Here is a 21,312-nt window from a genome sequence, read left to right as displayed (position 1 = left end):
ATAAGGTTTTAATGTTGATGTCGATATTACCACAACAACCTCTCGGTCTTCCCCATAGAGCTGGAGAAGATCGACACTTCTTCATCGTTCCTCAAATTGTGACTCCATAGCCACACATTGCTTTTATGTAACATGTATCTATCAAGTAGTTGAAATAGCATACTTAACCATGGGTTATAATTCGTTTCTTCAATAATTCGTTACAATGTTGTAGTTGTGCAATTGTCCATAGGGTGTCGGCATTGCCCCAAATGATTATATATATATATATATATATATATATATATATATATATATATATATATATATATATATATATAAAATCTAATATAATTAAAATAGAGTTTGTTTGTCTGTGTGTGACTTGGGCACCAGATGAGTGGACCGGGAGTTACTAAATTTTGGTCATGGGTACCATTTTCCACAAAATTCGAACTAGAGGTGTCTCAAGGAGGGGTGTTTACTGGGACATGTAAAAATAATACCTAAAGACCTATATATTAGTGTCAAATCCATAGCTTTCGCGGTCGCTGAGATAAATTGTGATACTCTCATAGGTGTTGACTTCCAAATAGAGTCCCTATGCATAGTATGGGTATTTTCAGTTAGTATAAATATAAATAAACGGGCGTCTCTGTCTGGGGACGAGGGGGAAGCGTCCCGCAATATTTTGAAATATAAAATATTCAATATTTTGTTCTAATATAATTTATATACTAACGACAGAATAAATTATAAACAATAATAGTTATGTTTATTTGGAATATAATTTTCAGGCTGTGAAACGATTATAACAGAGTTCTTGATATACCTCAGTGGATTCATGAAAGTAAGCAGAAAGGTAAGAAACGGAATCGAAGATAACACACAGATTGGGCTAGGTAGTACCATTTAAATCACATTCTTTGATGCCCCCCCCAAATTTTACATGTCAGAGACGCCAGTGTTCTTTTGCGCACTACAACTGTTTTAAGTTGGTCAAAAACTTATATCATGGGGTCAAGGTGGAACAAAACGAGTCCTCTGGGGAATCTAGCCCGTTCCTACTACTACTACTCCTACTCCTACTACCAGAGTTGGTGTAGGTCAATGAAAACTTGACCCACGATCCACTGACCCACCACCCACCATTACCCACTCTGACACAGGACCCACCATGAACCACCACCCACCGTGACCCACTGTGACTCACCACGACCCACCACCCACCATGATCCATTCTCATTCACTGTAGCCTACTCTGACTTACCAAAATCCATCGTCATCACCTCTGACACATGATCCATGGCCTCTTCTCTACTGACTAAAGTTTACACTTTTAATAAAACAAGACTGTGAAATTGTCAGTAATCGGTGTTTGAATTTCTACGGTCAATCGCTCAAGCATCATTCTGTTACAATAAGAAAGCAAAAAAGAAACTTATTAAGAATTAGGTACAAAGTTGAATAAAACAAATAAGCAATTACTAATACAAGTATACATTTTCCATAACTCGTAATTTGCCAACTTAAAAAAAAAATAATCTGAAATCGGGTTTATATCCTGTGGGCTTCCGGTGGTAAATCATCTGCAGCGGAATAATGTCCATCCTTCAGCCAAGAAACAACTAGCTCGTCTACTTTGAGCTTGTCTAGTGGTGATCCATTAACATTGATGAACAACAAGTTAGACAATATTTGAGCACTTAGTGTATTTCTAATATCTGCCATCTGTAAATTTATAAGGGGAAATCCCCGTGCGCACCCTGTCGTGAAAATTGATAATACTTCTACCCGACGTAGAAATTTCTCCAACTTCTCATCGACAATCTGCTTGTTAGACTTAAGTCTGATAACGATTTTTCTAGGTCAGTTTTGAAATACTCAGCAAGAGGTGTCACCTGTCTATCACCATACAACATCTTTTCCATATAGACCATGTCAGTTGACAATGTCGACTCATGGAGAACAGAAACATCATCTATCAAGCCTTCGATAGGGAATCTTGTGCATAAATTATCAATTAAAGCCTGATAAAATCATGATTTCTTATTTGCTTATAAATTTAATTTTTGTAATTACACATGAAGGTTTGATGTCATTACGAAGTTCCCTACCCCTAGAAAGCAAAAGCGAACTAGGTTTCGGGGAAGTGTTTAGAGGTGAATGGGAATTTCGCTCCTTCTGAATTTCAATTATATTATCATAGTATAAGGTTGAATTACCGATATCTTTCAGTGGAAGAAAAGATGAAATTTGAAAGTCCCGAATCAAAGTAAGTAGACCAATGTAAAGGTTAAAAATAGTGTAAAATTTTCCGTATAATTATGCGTACAATCAAACTTAAAATTTTCGTGTAATTAAGCTTACAGCACAAATTTTATGTCTATTTTTCTCACAACTTTATGGGTTGATTGCCCTGTGCTGTAAGCGCTCCATATAACAAACATAACCTTCTATTATTACAGTACGAAGCAATGGATGTATGAAGTGAAGCACTGCAATTTTTTTTCTGAACTTTTTAAAAACTAATATTGATCGTCTTTTTCATTTTTAAAAGCCAAGTCATTACCAATTTCCCATATATAGAAAGTCCCCCCCCCCATAAAGGAGAATTTAAAAAGTGCTAAGACACATTCTGTTTATTTTCAATAAATAGTTAATACACAGAATTTCAGCTCCGTAAGTTTAACTCCTTGCGAGATACTCATTTTTTTTTTCGCAAAAAATCGGATCCTCACTACCTCCTTAGGATAGGTATTATAATGAAAGCAATATAATATCCCAGTTTGGATTAAGGCCTAACTATATACCAAAAGTAATTTCATTTGATTTTGCAACTTGGCCTTGATGATCGGGTACACAGAGTTACATTAATTGTTTTTAAATATTGACTAATACTTTATATATTACAGTGATTCAAAAACGTATTTTTTTCAGTAGTTAGCTCCTCTAAAAACTCACAGGCTTCGAAGACCAAGTAGTAGTTACGAAGACCTCACGTAAGTAGACAGAAGCAAAGGAAATGAAGGTTTTGAAAGTAAAACGAAGACAAACTAACCAGTCTTCAGAAGATACTGTCTACAATGCAGTGAGCAGAGTGAGTCGGTGGGTCGCAGTGGGTCATGGTGGGTGGTGGGTCGCAGTGGGTCACGGTGGGTGGTGGGTCGCAAGTTGGTCACATGCTGTTGACCATGACACACGGACCCACTCAGAAAACTTGACCCACTTGACCCACCGACCCGCTGACCCACTCCATCTCTGCCTACTACTACTTCTACTACAACTACTACCATTACTTATCTGCACAAAAGTAAATAAATAAATCACTTTTTAAGTTTTATTTTCATCTTACGTTAATGAAAAAATTGTTATGAAAATTTTAAAAATTTAGAGAAGTTTCCTTGAGCCGGGTTTGAACTTACGCCAAAATTGATTTCCGTTACTATCACGCTAGGCAGCATGTGCCTGATACCTCCTATATGTACGCTACGTGGCAAGACATGGATAACGCCAATCAATCAAAATCGTGTTCTTAGTTTCTACTTCCGAGAGTATTACTCTCCCGAGTTAGTCCTGGAAATATTACGATTGCTCTCTTCTATCCGCCAATATCATGCTCTGTATGCACACCAATTTAGCAAGCTATTTAAATGTAGTTACATGTTTATGTTGCGTCTTTTAACGTCGACCCAAGTCGTAGTTGATATTTCTTTCACTTTTCCTTTTCATGTTCCATGCAGCGCTACCTCATTGCTGGGTAAAATTACCTCTTGCTGTGGTAATTGAAACACTGAAAGCATGTTTCTCTTAGGAGGTGCTCCGCAGAACAGTAATCCTTTGTACGTCAGTACCAATCATGTACATGCTGCATTTTTATACACATTCCCATCATTCGTTCCTGGTACTGCAATTTTCGCTTCAGTGTATCTAGTAATTAAGAAGAACGTTGTTTTAGACAGGGGTAAAAGTTGATCTGAAAAGCTGGGGGGATGGTAGGTAGCGGCATGACGGCACGCCGTTCCCCCTGCCTATCTTTGCCCATTGTATTTTTTTTAGGAACTGGGGGAAGCCACATATATATTTTCGAGGTGGGGGACGACATCCCCCCGCGTGATCCCTGTCACTTTACCCCTGATATTAGAGCGAAAGAGAATAGTTTAGTTTTACTATTGTTGATCTACTGTAGAATTCAAATTCTCAACTTGCATTATTATGTTGATAAGACACCAGTAGCAAAGTCATTTCGCCCAACTTCAAAGAGTAAAAATTGTAATTGTATAATATTTTGATCAAAATCCAAGTAAGTTTTTAAATAACTTCCTACTAGAAGATTCGTGTATCAAAAAGATTTAAGCAGAATACTGCTTTTTGCAGTTGATACCACAGTTTAGTATTGCACTTTTTCTATGGGGTTAATCAACTTTAAACACATTTCTCTCAGAGATAAAATTTTATGCATTTTTTTCTATTGTTTTTTATCAACTCATTTTACGTTTGCTAGTCCATGCTTCCAATGCTATCATGTGAAGTAAATACATTAAAAGAATGTTTGTTATTTCTTTACAGAGCCTTCAAAATGTGATAATGAAAACTCTGAAGCATCCAATTGCGATGAAAAAGATGACGAAAGTTGCCAAACCTGCGGTAAGTTTTATCATTATACATGGTTATAAGTATGATTGACGTTAGTTAAGTTTATATCACTTCCTAACTTAAAAGAAAGAAAGAAAGAAAGAATCCTAATATTTCTTTTAAAACGTGTTTCAGATTTCTTTAATAATTACCATTTTGTAGTGCTCTAAAATAATATATTTACATTTCTGTTGCAATTTTACTCCGCTAGTTAGTCCGATACTCTTAAATGTTTTTAGACCTGTGTTATCTGTATTACCACACATTTATTCACATTCATCAATTTGTTTAACTACACATTGCGGCAATTTGAAATAGAGAATAGAGCTTTACAGAGATAAAAAAAGAGTAAACAAAGAAAGTTTATTTTCTTGGATCATTTAAAGTACGAACGTCCTGCATCCATATATAGTTGGGCGCTGACGATCAGTACATACAAGGATTGCTGAAAGTCCTTTTGTGGAATGCTATTGAAAACCATTGTCGTAGTTATCTTGATGACCAGTATGTCATCAAAGTACGAACCTTTGAGTGCATACTTGAGTTTAGGAAATAGAAAATAATAGCACGGAGGTCTGACAACAAATAGAGATTTTAGCAATCACAGTCTTGTGACTTGGGGCATTGTCATGCAGCAGACACAACTGAACATCATCCCAATACTTGGGCTTCACGCTCGTAATACTTTGCGTCAACCGCTTCAATCCTTCAAGGTAAAATGAGGCATTAAAAATTTGTAATATAGGCACTAATTCCTTACACACAATGTCCTTACTTTAGTAAATGAAATAAAAAATAGCAAAAGCTTGATTTTGGTTTTTCGCTGGTGCAGATTTTTATCTTATGAAGAGTTAGAAAACTTCCATTCTGCACTTTAATGTTATGTCGACCACTCATATTTAAAAAGCTATGTCTCATCCCCAGTAACGATATTTAGGGGGAAATTAGGATCCTCATTGGTAGTAGTAAGTAGTTCTTCGCAGCAATCAACCCTGTATCTTTGTTGAATGTTTATCAAGGAATGAGTCTCCAAAAACGCAGATACCTTCATGTTATTGAGATCGCCGATTAGTATTTGCCGAAAAATTACTTTATTCACGTATGTCTTCTCAGCAAGGACTCTCAGTGTCGTATTTCACTCTTTCGTGATTACGATCCTCACTTTCTGCACCAATTCTGTGTTCTCATTCTCCTTGCCGTATCCGGATGTTCGTCGTTCTTCAATTCACTCTCATTCTCCCAGAAACGTCTCTGCTATGCAAATGCTCGCGCACACGATAAACAAGTGGGGCCTATAGACTTGCAACATTTGACTGGTTTCCGTAGCAGTCTTACAAGACAAGCACAAAACTTGATGTTCGCCCTTTGTTCTATGTTGACTCATGACGTAGCTTAGCAACATCTATCAAACGTGTCTTCACTGTTCGCCTTTTCCCGTTATGCCTTATGATTCTTATCTCAGAAAATGTCAATCAAAAATTGGTACTTAATGGTTTGTCATCGTAAAGCAAAAAGGGAAATTCCCGTTTCGCCTTACAATAATTTACATATTTTGTTCGCCTCGCTTGAGCAAATATAAAAATAATTAAAATGACCAATAAAAGGATACAGAGAAACGGAAAACAAACAAGTTTCATTGAAAAAGAAGGTAACAATGTAATGAATTGGAATTCAGGATGAATTAATGATCAGAGGGCAGAGGTGGACTGAAACTTGGGCCCACGATCAAAATTTTGACCAACGAATCCGACCATCATGGCTCACGAATCCGAATTTTCGATGGCCTACTGTAATTCACCGCAACAACGTTATACCTAATTAGTAATCACAAGAAAAGATAAAACGAAGAAAGGAAGAAAGAAAAACGGCATAGACGTAGTCCTACAAATCTTAGTGTGCGTAAGATTCTGTTTTTGTACGTATAATTTACATGGAGATAATTATAGCATGAATTTTTTTCTGTTCGACAAAACTTTTTCCGGATCTTATTTTAGTCCATTGGCAGTGACATGATAGCTCTCAAAAATTTTCAAACAAAACGTGTACGACTATACTTCGATAGAAAAATAAATAAGCTCTCCCACAACCCAAAGGGAATATAGTTTTATTTGGTAAAGTTAACATTTAAAAATAGGATAGCAACAAGGAATTTACAATAATGATATATACAGAAGTAGCCGGAGAGAAGAATGTGGAGCTAGCCTTCTTAACCATATCCCGCCAAATGAGTTTCGCTTGTTACATGTTTATTAAAGTTGTTTATTACTTACAGGCACGGGCGTGAAAAGGAATTCATTTCGAGGAAGAAGGTGTACAATTTCAATATGAGGACAAATTGTATTAAAATTTTTAATATCACCCCTAAAATTATACAAAATTTATAAAAAAAAAAGTCGAGATTTCAGAAGAGTGTTTGGAATCCCATGACACACCCCCTGCCTACAGCGAATGAAGAATTTAATTTAAATGAAGTTTTTTTTAACCATCCACTGTAATACTCTGTTTTGCCTAACTGGATGCACAGTTGCGAATTTATTGCTATACTACATGTTGTATAATATTGACTGAATTTAATCTTCGAGCTAGTTTAATTTTCTTCGTGTTCTTTTCTTTCATTTATACCCATAAAAGACAGTCAAACAAATTGACTTTCATAAATATTTTTCTCTTTTTTATTAATAGTTTTGTAGGTCCATTTTACACAACCTTTATCAGGACATGCTACAAGGCATCAGAAATATAAGTAGAGACAATTAAACATTCGCCTGCGTACTTTGACATGTAGACTGAGTAGTAAACAGATTTCTCTAATGCAGCACATAGATTCTTTTGCTCATTGTACACATATGGGAGATAAATAGCATCTTGTATAGATGTTCTGTACTTCTTGTAGTTACTGCACTTATTTTGTTATATAAATAAACAAATACAATTGTATCTGCAAGCCTACCAACATAAAGTTCGTAAGGCGAAACGGGAAAATGCATATCCTGATATCCCGTTTAGTGATGGACAAATTCCCGGGAGGATATTTTTGGGGAATATTTCCGGGAAGATTCACAACAATGGGAATTTTCCGGGAATTTAGGTACAATCACAAAGAAAATTGATTCTGTTACTATATTATGATTTCAAAGTTAAATTCGTTCTTTTTAGTCACCGTATATTATTACTGTTGTCTCAAGAGGATTCTTCTAAATGCATATTCTGAACGGTATTTTGTTATTTTATTAATATTTTATTATATTTAGAGAGTGCACATAAATGTATATTTACTTATAATATGTTCTTATGCAAGTAAATATGTGGAGAAACGGTATAGTATGTCCACATACTTTTACACCACTACACTGTTTAAATTTATATGTAAGTGCATTTTCTAAACTTGACCCTACTACTGATATAAACATATTAAATTTTTAAATGTTATAAAGAAATTAAGCTAGGTAACTGTCAGAAAACACATGTATCACCATTGTATCAACATTTGCGCGTACATATTTATGTTCACAATACTTGCACGATGCTGACTTATCTTTATAATTTTGTATGTAACATTGCCGCACACGACCTTTCTTCGTACCTATTTATCCAACTTTCATGCGTTAATTCACAAGTAAGAGAAGTTCAAGCATCTCTTCCGAAATTCGAATCAAAGACAAGAAACAGACCAACCTCCATTACTAATGGTGGTTCGGGGTGTATTAATAGTACTTCATCTCTATTTCTACATAATTTCTACATTACGTTACAAAAATGCTCCTTTTCACAATTTGTAAATTAGTACTTTGCTACTTTTTACTGCAAATGGAAATGGAACTTAAAAAAATCATTATTAATTATATGAAACACAGTCAACGAATTTATTTTTTTAACCTCCAAATTATTTAAAACATAGAAGTAAATCCTAATAAATGAAAATAACGTAATAAGTCATATGGTTTTTATAATTTGGAAGATAAAGTAAAAAATGGAAAAAAAATTCCTTCCCAGGAATGTATATGCCAGGGAAAAATCTCGGGAATATACCAATTTTTCCCTTCCCACTGGGAATACTCCCACTGCCCATTACTAATTCCGTTCCGCCTTACATCAAGATGGAAAGTATTAACAGGATATACATGGAAGTTTTATTGTCAGAGGTCATAAGGCGAAACGGGATAAGGCGAGCAGTACAGGAATCGTTATCAAGCATACACCACACCCACGCGCATAACTTTTAATCAAGATCAATGTACTTGGTATTAGTTAAACACGAAACATTCCTCATTTGTTTCCACCATAGATCACTTGCACAGTTGCGCCATATGTTGACGAAAAATCAGTCATGAATTCAAACTGCCGACCTCTGTATTTTATACAATTAGCATATTATACCTCGGTTTTACATTTACTATTTATACATAAATGATTCTGAGAATTTTTTTCACTTTTCGAGTAGCAATTACATGTGTTTTCTCATACAAGAACAATCTTATAATTTGCCAAGGAACGTAATTTTTAGATAATATATGAACTGTTTCGTATTTTTGTATGGTAATTGTTTTATTGTTCCCGATAGAAATTATTTCTTGAATCAACCACCTATTATTTCCCATTCTCGTGTACTTATTTTATTTTATTTTATTTTTGTCTTTTATTTTATTATTATTATTTTTTTTTTTTTTTGCTTTAGAAAATTTTTACGTTTCACGTTAGGTTTTCTCCTGTCAATATGAATCAATAAGCAATTTAAAAATATTGAGAGGTAAGTCTTTGTACTTCGGAAACAAAACCAACTGCAAACATGACATACCCTGAACTTTGCATGGTGATATTTAATAAAACGAAGAAGAAAAAGAAGAAGAAAGAATTTCATGTTAATAAATTGTGCAGGACAAACCAACATTATATGTGTAAATTTGCCTAGATAGTAGATTGGTAATCGGACCTCACTGTGGTGATTGGAAAATATGAGGAAGAAATTTTAGTAATAAGTATTTCAACTTACGGTAGACAGTCGATTTGCATTCTTACAATATACAGCTCAGAACTAAAAGAATTTTGAAAGAAATTAGCTATCATATTACCAGATCATTAACAAGTGAGGCGCCTAGTATCAAATGTTTTCATATCCATTTCGCTTAGTTTCGCTTAGTAATCTCTCAAAACATGCAGAGAAGCTCCATATACACGTGCACAAAGTACCATACTTGAACTAGTTTTTTAGTATGCTTTTAGACAAAATTCTGTTACTGTGGAATTCTTAGATGAAACATATAACAAGCGATTTATAACTCAATTTCGGTAAGGGGCCGCGGTGGCTCAGTGGTAGAGAGTTTACCTCTGATGCTTGGGGTCCCGGGTTTGATCCCAGCCCCCACCAAGTGGACTTTGTGGTAGACAAACACCGTGTGCGTGGGATTTCTCGGAGTTCTCCCGTTTCCTCCCACTTTCTTCATTCCACCATTTCATTCATCACTCATCATCATAGTCTCTTTTGGCATAACTGTGGGACGTAAAACTCAAAGATTTCAGTTTTTTCAATTTCCGTTAAAAAAAAATGATTTTCAGACTTTTGATACTAGGAGCTTCAAATATCTACAATATCGTGTAAAAAGTGATTGAGGATAGTATACTATACGTCATACAAAAGAAACGTGAGGAATAGTTCTGATATAAACAAAGGAATGCGAATAACTAATAGAAGATTGATTAAAACTAAGCATGATTATAATAAAGATCGAAGTACACGTGAACTTTATGATAAACAAAATTACATGAACTACAACATTACGGAAATAGAGGAAACTAAGAAAATTATTATAAATTTGAATGTAAGAAAAAATATTTTCAGAATACAACATAGTAGATTTTATAAATAGTTTCGGCTCATATTAAATTCAGTTTATGGCGGGAGTGAAATGTCTTTGATGATGTAGGGAATGATTAGATGAGTAGAAGTAAAACACTCCTGTAAAGGTAAACATGGCAAACAAGGAGACTGAAATACGTAGAGTGGAATTCATAATTCAAGATCAATCTTTTTTGAAGACTAAACAAACTGTAACGAATGTAAACAAAAGTAAAATTTCTCGTTTGATATGATTCCAGACCAAGTCATTGAAGCGAGATACTCTAGTTTACCGAATCACTAGATATGAAAATATTTAATAAAAGAATCAACATGAATTTTGATAAACTACTTTGAAATCATTTCTGAACTAAAATAGAAGGGTTTCAAGATCTTTATAATGAGTATTTACTTCGTATTTTAGTCAATTTAGAAATAAATACGTGTTCCCAGAAAGCTAGAGAGTTGTACGTTAATTTACGCAATGAATATTTATTCATTTACAGAAAACATAAATCAAATTGTTTCATCTAGTAATCAAGACTGGGGTTATGTAACAGTACGTCCTGGAGCTCACATGTTCTATTGGTTGCATTACACAACAGGAACAAGCAATTACGCAAAACGTCCTCTAGTGATATGGCTTCAAGGAGGGCCCGGCAATTCGGGAACTGGTTTTGGAAGTTTCTTGGAAATAGGTCCTTTTGGTGTTAATTGTGAACCTAATAAACATACCTGGGTAAGTTACTGGATCGCTCTATCATATTATGTTTAGACCCAATATATTCTAACTTGTTAACGTGACTACCTCGGTAATTTGGCCATCTTTCTATCTTGCCCCCATCTTTAAAATACCTCTATTTTTAAGATATACACTACTTATTACTCTATAAGTTGGCCAATTGTCTATCTTGGGACTTGAACACATATCAGTCTCATACTGTTAGTGTTTAATTTACCTCTGTATTGAGAAAAGATTGGATGTCAGAATACTCGGCAGTACACTGAAAAAACAGTCTAAGATTTAAGGAGACTTCTAGGTTATTGCGCTTTCTGCCAGAAAAAAGCATGAAGAGACTGGAGTGCTACGTCCTAAGGTGGTAGTGTTCTACTTAAATACAATTAACCCTTGTATGCATATGCAGGGCCTCTCAGGCCCTGTGGGGTTTCATTTTCAAAGTTATTGCAAATCTATTCAATCAATCAGCCTTGCTCATTGTGTATTCTTTTAACATTCTTTTATGCATTCATGAGTAGCTTTAGAATATTTTTTGCATTATCTGGAAAACAATAATATTTGATTTAATTTAGTAATCCCTTAAATGCATATGCAGGGCCTGGGAGGCCCTAATGAAATAATAATTGTATGCGAATTATTTGACATAATTTTGTAAATAAAATTGGTCCTAAATTAATATGTTATTTAGTTTTATTACTTCTTTTTATTATTATTGTACTTATTTGCAATTAGTCCTATTTATAATTGCTTATTTTATGCCCAGTACATAGCGCTGCAATACATATGCAAGCTTTTATCAATCGTTTGTATATAAGATTGTTTATATAATCTATCAGCCATTTATTAGAGCTTTTTGCTAACTTGTTTCCTTTGTTCGAACAATTACAGCAACAGAGTTGATACAATAAAGTTCTAATATATATATATATATATATATATATATATATGTCTTCCACTTTTGCTTTTATATTGTGACTAGATGCAATTTGCAATGCCCAGTTACATTGGATGAAAAATCCAATAATACAGTTCATCAAGGAAGTGTAAGTGTAAGTGATGAATATTTCGATACATCATCACGGTCTGAAAGCACCAGTGGGAATGAGGCTATTAGTGATTCCGATACACAGTTTAGTCCAAACGACACAATTTGGAAAAAGAAAACACCTCCATCACGGACTCCAGCACATAATATAATAAAGTTTTCTCCAGGTGTTTCAAAGGGAGTGAAAAGAATACGTCTAAAAGATGCGTTTGACTGTTTCATTTCAAAAGGAAATCTTGAATGGAATTTTATATTATAGAAAACTTGAGGGAAGAAGAGTTGCAACATTGAAACGAAAAGAGTGGAAAAATGATAGTGTGGACTAAATGAATGCTTTTCTTGACATTTTGCTACTAGTACAAATAGAAAAAAAACTGAGATGTGCCAATCACTGAACTGTTCATATCTATGAAGTCAAACCAATGTTCAAAGATATTATGTCTGTCAACAGGTCTGAAGACATAAAGAAAGCCTTACGATTGACAATAAACGTACAAGGCAAATCTATCTTGAAAATGATATACTGGCACCTATTCGTTTTGTGTAGGAAATATTTCTGTGAAACTGTACAAAAGTGATTGTTCCGTTTGATGAACTTACTGTAGATTAACAGCTAGTGCCACTTCGAGGTAGGTGTGGGTTCATTGACACGTATATTGACACGCCTCGAAAATCTTGAAAGTACGTAATAAAAATATTTTGGTTATGCGGCGCTCAATCATCATATGCCGTTGATGGTTTTGTATACACAGAAAGAAAACCAAAAGAAACCAGTTGAAGAGAAATCTGGGAAGAATGTGGTAAAATACCTCTGCAAAACCGTTTCTGAAACTTCACGCAATATTGCTATGGATAATGTCTTTGATAGTGTTGATCTGACAGAGTATATGCTACAACAATGACATACGGTTATGGGAACATTAGGGCGAAACAAACGCGACATTCCAGTTGAAAAGAGAGCCTCATCTCTTTGAGGAGTAGGTTCATCAATGTTTGCATTCAAGCAAAATGTCACTATGGTCAGGTAAGTGCCAAAGAAAAAGAAGACAGTGATTTTGATAACCAGCATGCATCATGATAAGACAGTTGATGAAAATAGCCCCAAAGAATGCCAGTGATTATAAACTATTACAACAAAACTAAATGTGGAGGTGATGTTATGGGTTAAGACGTTAGAGACTATACATGCAAAAGAATTAGAAGATGACCCTTTGCTCTCTGGTGAAATATAATGGATGTGGCAGATAAATAGTCACATTGTTTTCAGGATGCAGAATCCAAATTTCTATGAAATAAAGAAAGGCAATCGTCCATTATTCTTGCAGGAACTGGCAGAAAATTTAATGAGAAACCAGGTGATTCTAAGATCACAAATACCCAACTTGCCACTAGCAACAATTAATGTTTTGAAGATATAAGGAACTGAAGAGGAATAAGCAGGAAAAAATAATAATATGAATTTTGTTCATACAGTATTCATAGAAAGAGAGCGTTGGTATGCTGCTAGTGTGGCAAAATCATTTGCAATGAACACATAAAATGATTTGCAATTCATGCATTTTGTAGATACCTTTTTCTCAAAACTGCTAAACAATGATGTCATTTGCATACAAGAATGTCAGAAATTAAATAATTATTGCTCTTTTGATGATTATAGTACCATTTCACAAAGGTGTGTTTAGAATTTTAAAATAAATTAGAAAATTATGAAGTGTATGAGTAAACTGACAAAAGTATATTTGAAGAAAAAATTTTGTTACAGTGTTTTTTTTTTTTTTTGTATTTCCTACTAATTGTAATAAATATAAAATTATTGTAAACGTTGTTTTAAAACTTTTATAGTTATGAAAATGCCCATTGTTTATGTATTGTGTAATAAATTAAGCTACCATAGGGCTGCAAGTAGTAATTTGCATCAAATTCCAAATAGAGCCCTTTAAATACCATACAGGGCCTCGGAGGCCCTGCATATGCATTAGCGTATATTTACTGAACCATGCATACAAGGGTTAAAGTATGCGAATTTAAGATAGTGACACACATTGCAAGATACATGATTACCATGCTAAATACGAGTGTTCCACTCCTATTTAAGTAATACGCTATTGTCCAAGGGCATTGCATTCCACTCCTGGTAAGATGTTTCCACGTTAAAACGTATTATCCAAGAATTCTTAAACCATAGACAGTTTTCCTCAATGTACAAAGCATTTCTATTGCTCTTGTGTTTCGAAAGGTCAATGAACTCAAGGAAGAAAGGGACAGAGGTTATCCATTAAAAGTAACTACTACAAAAATAAACGAGGCGTTGGTACCAAAATTATAGAAGGCGAATGTGAGTTTCCCGCCCTAATACTGTCTACACTAACTACATAATGGCGAGGGAACTTCTATATACGCAAACGGATGCGAAGATAGAATTCATTATTAGATTAGAAATATACAGGCCTTTATTACAATTTATAATATTTATTGCTTCGAAATGTTCTTATTTTCTATTAGTTAATCATGTGCATAAAGTTCACCACTTTTCGATGGAACCGATGGTAACCAAAAAAGGCAAGACTCCTGAATATTTTGGAAGCAAAGATTGGGAACGAGGGTGATTCCTTTTCAAGTAATGGTTGCAATGGTGTATAACAAAGATTGGCCTCTACCTGCACCAGTGTGTTGCTAATCCTAGTGGACCTTTGAGTTATAAAAAGACAAGGAGCACAGTACGTTATACAATTGAAGGTGACTTTGTATCTTTATTTGTGATAGATCTATAGTGTACTACGTTTAAAAGTAGAGACATAATAGTTTATCACCTACCTATATGTAATAATAATGAATATTGTATACCAAAGAACGTTTATTAAAAAATCAAATTATGTGAAGTTTCACGAAACTCGTTACTTCCCTATGTCCTGCAGTTATTGTAGTTGCTAGATCTTCTGGCAGACTATTTATCAATTTTTACATACAAGACTTTTAACAAAGTTTTAATGTATCAGAATTGATTTATCGCACAAGTAAATGAATGATTTGTCTATTTCATGAAAATTGTTAGTTATGCAACTCTAACGACGACTAAAACTTTCTCGTCTCATTTTCATAAATTTTGCGGAAGTTCGTATCCTCTCGATTATCGGAAAATTTTTCTAGTTCCATTTAGATAAATTCATTTACAAAATCTATAACCTGATGTTTTGCTTAATTCATAGAAAAGATTTAGTTAGTAGTAATTTCATAGAAAAGCGTGATTTACAATCGTAATTATTTTTGAAGTATCATATGTAATGACTTACATATCTTTAATCTAGAATCTAGTTAGTAGTAATGAGTTCATCGAAAAGTGTGATTCAAAATCATAATTATTGCTGAAGTATGTGATGTAATGACTTACATATCTTTAAAGGCTGGTAAATGCTGTTCGTGATGTTCGTACAACCACTTTATCAATTTATAGCCTTTTATACTGCAAATCGTGTAAAAATCAGATGATGTTCAAGATCTAAGATTTGGGTGAACTAATATTGCTCATGGGACGCGAAGAAATTCATTTTTCGTGAGTAACACTAACCACTAATACACCACAATTATTGGTAGACGTGAAAGTAAACTTTGTTCAAATTCAAGTGTTATGAAAATCGTTTCATCTGTTCTAAACAGAGCGATGGATTTATCTTAGTTCATGGCAATCAGTACAGAATCTAAAAATTGACCAAAAAAAATAATAATTACTACTCAGTTTTTCAATACTTCACGTTTTGTCCTATTAGTCACTTGTGTCGAATATAAATATTATGATAGATAACCCAAAAACATGTATGATTCTAATGAAAACATTAGTGATCATTTCAATGACAAAATTGTTTAACTTATATTTCGTAGCAAATATGTAGTGCATTATACATTACTAATTTATTAATGGGTATTTGCGGTATATACGATACATACTATAGCGTTCATATACTGTTCGTGTATGTGTATACTGAATATGTTTATGATGGATCAAAGTCTGTATTGGAGAGATTAGAAAGGGATTATTAGGGGAGGGAACACTATGATGGGTGAAGCAATAATCATGGCAGATATCTTAAATTTAGGTGGATATTTTTAAATAAGATAAATGTCATGTCACACTTATTAAGATTAGAAGATTAGAAGATAGGGAACATTTGTAAAGTTGGACTACTGTAATCAAGTCCTTTTCTTAATTTCTTCGTGTCTACGTTTTTTACCAGATCACACAATCTCCATTAACTTATTTCAAACTGTGCAGTATATTTAATAAAATAAGTATATTATCTCTTTAAATGATGGGTATTTTTTAAATATCTGTATACGCTGAATTGAGTTACATAAAGCCCACAATATTTCGAAAATATTTCTCCTTCTCTTTCGATCAGTACTATAGTTGTCCCATTTAGTTTTTGAAACCACCTTAAACTTTAACGCATCATATAATTGTTAATATAGAACATTTTTCTTCATTTAGGTCATATAAATATATCTTGCAATTAAGAAGAACACATTCTATTCGCAAATATGACATATGAAAATTGCGTACACGTTTTTAATAATTAATGAGTATGATAACGTTGCCAAATAATGAAGCGAGTCCATTCAAGTGTTAGTCCTTGTAATGACAAATATCCTAATTCACGGTTAAATCTTCCTCAATTGTGACAAACTCAGGCGAGACTGCAATGACTGCATCATTAACAGCCGCGAAGGCTGTTCACATTGTACTTATGTGAAGAGGTAACCAATTTGAATCAGTTCATTTTGAAAAGAGAATGTGATGTTATAATAAGGTTTATGTCAGTCTAATTCAACTTTTCCAACAGTTACCAAATCTAACGGACAGAGATAGTATGGGCTGAAGGAGAGTTTTTCAGGGGCGAAAAGAGACAAGATAGAGCCCTTCTAATACAAACGGAAATACTTCCCACAGGAGACATCCCTTTTACGACTTTTCAAGACAAGACACCTTTATTTTTGTATGGGCCAATCTTCTCTCAAATTTTACAGAAATAATTATACTATAATATAATGCAGTGGATATTTTCAACTGAAACTTTACTAACCAACAATTTATATTTATTTATTCCATAAGCTTTCAGAGAATAGGAAGATGTATTAAAAATGTTACTGTGGCTTGTCATTCGCCATAACCAATTATGGGAAATAAATATTTTCAATTAATTTTGTTTTGCCTTACAGGTAGACTATGTCAATGTACTTTTCATTGATTACCCGGTTGGAACTGGTTTCAGCTATGTGACCGCCTCTACGCTGTTGTCAACAACCGATCAAGAAGTTGTCGATGACCTCATTGTTTTCATACAAAAATTTATGGAGGAACATCGTGAGTTTGTGTCTTCCGCAGTTTATATATACGGCCAATCCTATGGTGGAAAAATAACAGCTTTGTTCGCTCTTCAATTATATGAGGTAAGTACTGGCATTAACTATTATAATAATTTTAATTTGGAAAGTTTTCTACTTTCAATTTTGTACAAATGAAATGAAATGAAATGAAATCTTTGAGTTTTACGTCCCACGCTTATGCCGGTTAGGTTAAAGGAGACAGTAATGTTGAGGAATGAATGAAATGGTGGAATGAGGAAAGTGGGAGGAAACGGGAGAACCCCGAGAAAACACACGAGCACTGTGTTCGTCCAATACAAAGTCCATCAATTTTGTATAATAATATTATTATTACAAGTAATAATAATAATAATAATAATAATAATAATAATAATAATAATAATAATAATAATAATAATAATAATAATAATAATAATAATAATAATAATAATAACGTTTGGAGTAGTAATTAAACTGCTAGTTGATTGTATCAGAATTGCTTGAAAGAAATTGATTCTTTATTCTTGATACTGCTTTACACTTCGCAAACAAATCTTATATTGAATTGCTTTATCCAGTAGATTATAAATGCTGATAACTTAAATAATTAATAATTTTCTAACCAGATTATATACTTATTTATTAAAATTGAAACAAGGTGTAATAGTTTCAATAACTTAGTATTATCTTCTTCAGACATTAACTGAAGGAGTTAACGTTTGATGAAAATAGTGTTAAGTTCTTGGAAATTTTACGGCTTATTTTAATTTTAATAAATAAGTATATACTCTCGTCAAAGTGAAAGTAGATGAAGTTACATGCTAATAACGTAGAAATAGTGAAACTTAGATAGGACCTTTACACAAAGAACAGAATTGTTTTAATATATCTTCAATTGTCTAAGATTCGTTTTTCACATAAAGCGACCAAAAGTAATAGAAAATCTTCCAGTTCTCTGATCACGTGTGGGGAAAAATTTCTCTAATTTCCTATAGTGTAGATATAATGAAAGATATTTGTAAAGGTTTAACTTCTTGTGTGCAACGGTTCTTAAGCATGATTAAGAGCGAGAAGACATTTCACGATTCTTTCCACTCTGTTCGTCTTTCAACTTCACTAAACTCCACCTTACCGCACTGTAAGAGTCAAAAATAATATTTGAAGATAGTTTCAATTGATTCCACTCTACCATTTCGAAGATCTGACGAGAGGCAAGATTCTGTTTAAAACTTTATCCTATAGGAATTACATTTCACTAAATAACACCTTCATCCTACTCTAGAGTTTACAGTGGGTATAGATGCACAACTTGAATTCGCACACCGAATAGCTCCAGAGAAAGGTAAGTGAAAAGAACTCTTTTTATTCACTTCGGAGTCAAATCTCGCATAAATCAGTCTAAACCACTGCCCAGGACCAAGTAGAACATTAGCTAAAACTTTTAATATCTTCCACTTAATGCTTTTCCATTTCTGGTGACGTACAAATCAGTGGAAATACTGTTTTTGAATAGTGTAATTATATATAGAGAGAGTTTGTAGAAGTAGATGTATTTCCAATCTTACTTTTCTTCATTTTTTTTGTCTTTTGCATTTTCACTAATTGAACTTCTAACGTAATTATTGCAGGTATATCAATCATGCAAAGTCTCGTCAGAATAGTAACTGAAGTTGATTTTTGGTTTATACATACTTGTAGTGTGTATGGAATAGAAAAAATATTGGATTATTCAAAATTTGCAACAAAAGTTCATATTATTCTTATTTACTATACTACTCTGATAACAAGTAGATGAGAAACCTGGAAATGCATACATTGTTATGTACTCAAATTCTGAAGGATGATGATCGAAGAATTGGCATTCTGTAAATACTACGGTTATTATTACTAATAATAAAAGATTTCACATGACACTAGAAAATATATCAGTTCTGCTTCCTCTCTTTCTCCTCAACAAGTAAACAAAGAATTACTATAAAAGAATTCAAAAATATTATGTTTAATAAATGGAAACATGTACCAATGTTTAAAGGTGTACTCACAATTTACTCAACGAGGAAGCTAAAAGCTAACAAGTTTATATTGTTTCAGGAGTTTTGTATACACATTAGCCTAATAACAATAAAAAATTTTGAATTGTTTTAGAAGTTTTTGGAATATACACAAATTATTGCTTGATCAATAAAATATACTTTTTATTGTTTCAGGCAATCCAGTGTAATAAGATCGAAATGAACCTGGTGGGTATTGCCTTGGGAGATGCATCGATATCAATTCTTGACAGTGTACTAAATTATCAATCAATGGCCTTGTGTTCCGTAAGTTTATTTTATTCTAATTAGAAAGCTAGAACTAACTGGTAGCAATAACTAAATAGCATAGATCACAGTTTAGTACGTTGATTGCCATTTTGCGGTTTATACATACACATATGGTTGTGCAAGCAATGAAAACACTTTAAGTTTTCAATGTGTAAGAACTACTATCTAGAAAGACTTAGAATGTACGTGCAGCATCTGATCTTTGTTAACGATGTATAAGGTGATCGTCTGAAGTGGTACAACAGAACTGTAAGTTAAAATGAATTCAGAGTGGTAATGAAAAATTAAGAGTTTCTGAGTTTCGAAAGGCCCAATGTGTAGTTCATGTCCCGAGGAGCAGCATCCGAAGTGCTGACGGCCTTGAGAACTCATGACAAAACAACATCGATGAAAAGTAAGAATAGAGGGTAGGCAAGATTCAGTTAGAGGGATCTACGATATTTCAAGAATAATGTTGCTAAGAACCGTAGAGCGAATGCAACAAAAGGACTATGGATGTCAATCAGCATATGCAAACGCTACGGTGCCATGACAAAACATAGTCCGATACAGGTATTTTCCCTGATCATTTTAGGCCGGGTTGCAATTTTTACACCCTTTATCACTGCCAGCAACGTATTAACGCAAAGAAACTAGTGCCAAGAACATGAAAGGTCAATAGACAATGATTTGAAATTGAAAGAATAGTCCGATAAGTTATTTTTCACTCTATTTGAAACAAGATACTGTGTTTATGTATGGAAGGTATCTAAACAACTTCCTCTTCACATCATGAAAAATATACTGGTTTTATGATGCTGTAGTCTGTAATTTTCTAGTACTTATTCAACCCCTCCCATCGACTTTTTTTGCAGGCTTTGTAAAGTTAGTGTTGGTGATCTTTCTATATTGTTAGTAAAGTTAATAATAACTACAGCATAGAATGTTACATTATCTGGAAACGTATAATAGAGACAATCTCTTTTACCTACATTGAATCATCTTATTCTTTGGTATTACAGTAAATCATTGCTAATGGGATTCATTATCTCAAGGGAGTGAAAAGTCAAGAATTTTTCTTAACTGGAAACTGAAATTTTATCTTTGGAAGAGTTTCTTCCACATATTAACCATTTACAGTGTATAAGTACATACGTAATTGAGTATATTGTGTCTATTGTCATAGAAAACACTACAGTACGACATGAATTACTGACAAAATTATAGATCATTTTCTGATTAACAATTTCTTTATATAACTTTTATATTTCTTTATATAACGCACATGGGAATGCAAACGCCTGGTCACTTTACGGCAAACTGTTGTCATGCATTCAGTCCAACTACCGGTTCATTAGGATGTTGTAGCAAAATGTTCTAGCGGTCAAGGCGTGTAACACTTTCTGGCGGGTGAGCGAAATGG

General features: G+C 33.6%; 1 protein-coding gene across 1 annotated transcript in view; it reads left to right on the top strand.

Annotated features, from left to right (window-relative positions):
- Nucleotides 1-21,312, top strand: part of LOC145680803 (retinoid-inducible serine carboxypeptidase-like) — a 97,139-nt gene that overhangs the window by 25,293 nt on the left and 50,534 nt on the right. Inside the window, exons 4-7 of the mRNA XM_081751853.1 lie at nt 4,549-4,626; nt 10,954-11,186; nt 17,443-17,673; nt 19,797-19,907. Of these exons, the coding sequence (XP_081607979.1) occupies nt 4,549-4,626; nt 10,954-11,186; nt 17,443-17,673; nt 19,797-19,907 (653 nt within the window). The remainder of the gene's footprint in view (nt 1-4,548; nt 4,627-10,953; nt 11,187-17,442; nt 17,674-19,796; nt 19,908-21,312) is intronic.

Source organism: Thermobia domestica, chromosome 3, assembly GCF_964235325.1.
Source record: "Thermobia domestica chromosome 3, izTheDome1.hap1.1, whole genome shotgun sequence".
In the NCBI taxonomy this organism is placed as follows: Eukaryota; Metazoa; Arthropoda; class Insecta; order Zygentoma; family Lepismatidae; genus Thermobia; species Thermobia domestica.
The sequence above is the reverse complement of the archived record's forward strand: the minus strand, read 5'-3'. Positions and strand labels throughout refer to the sequence as shown.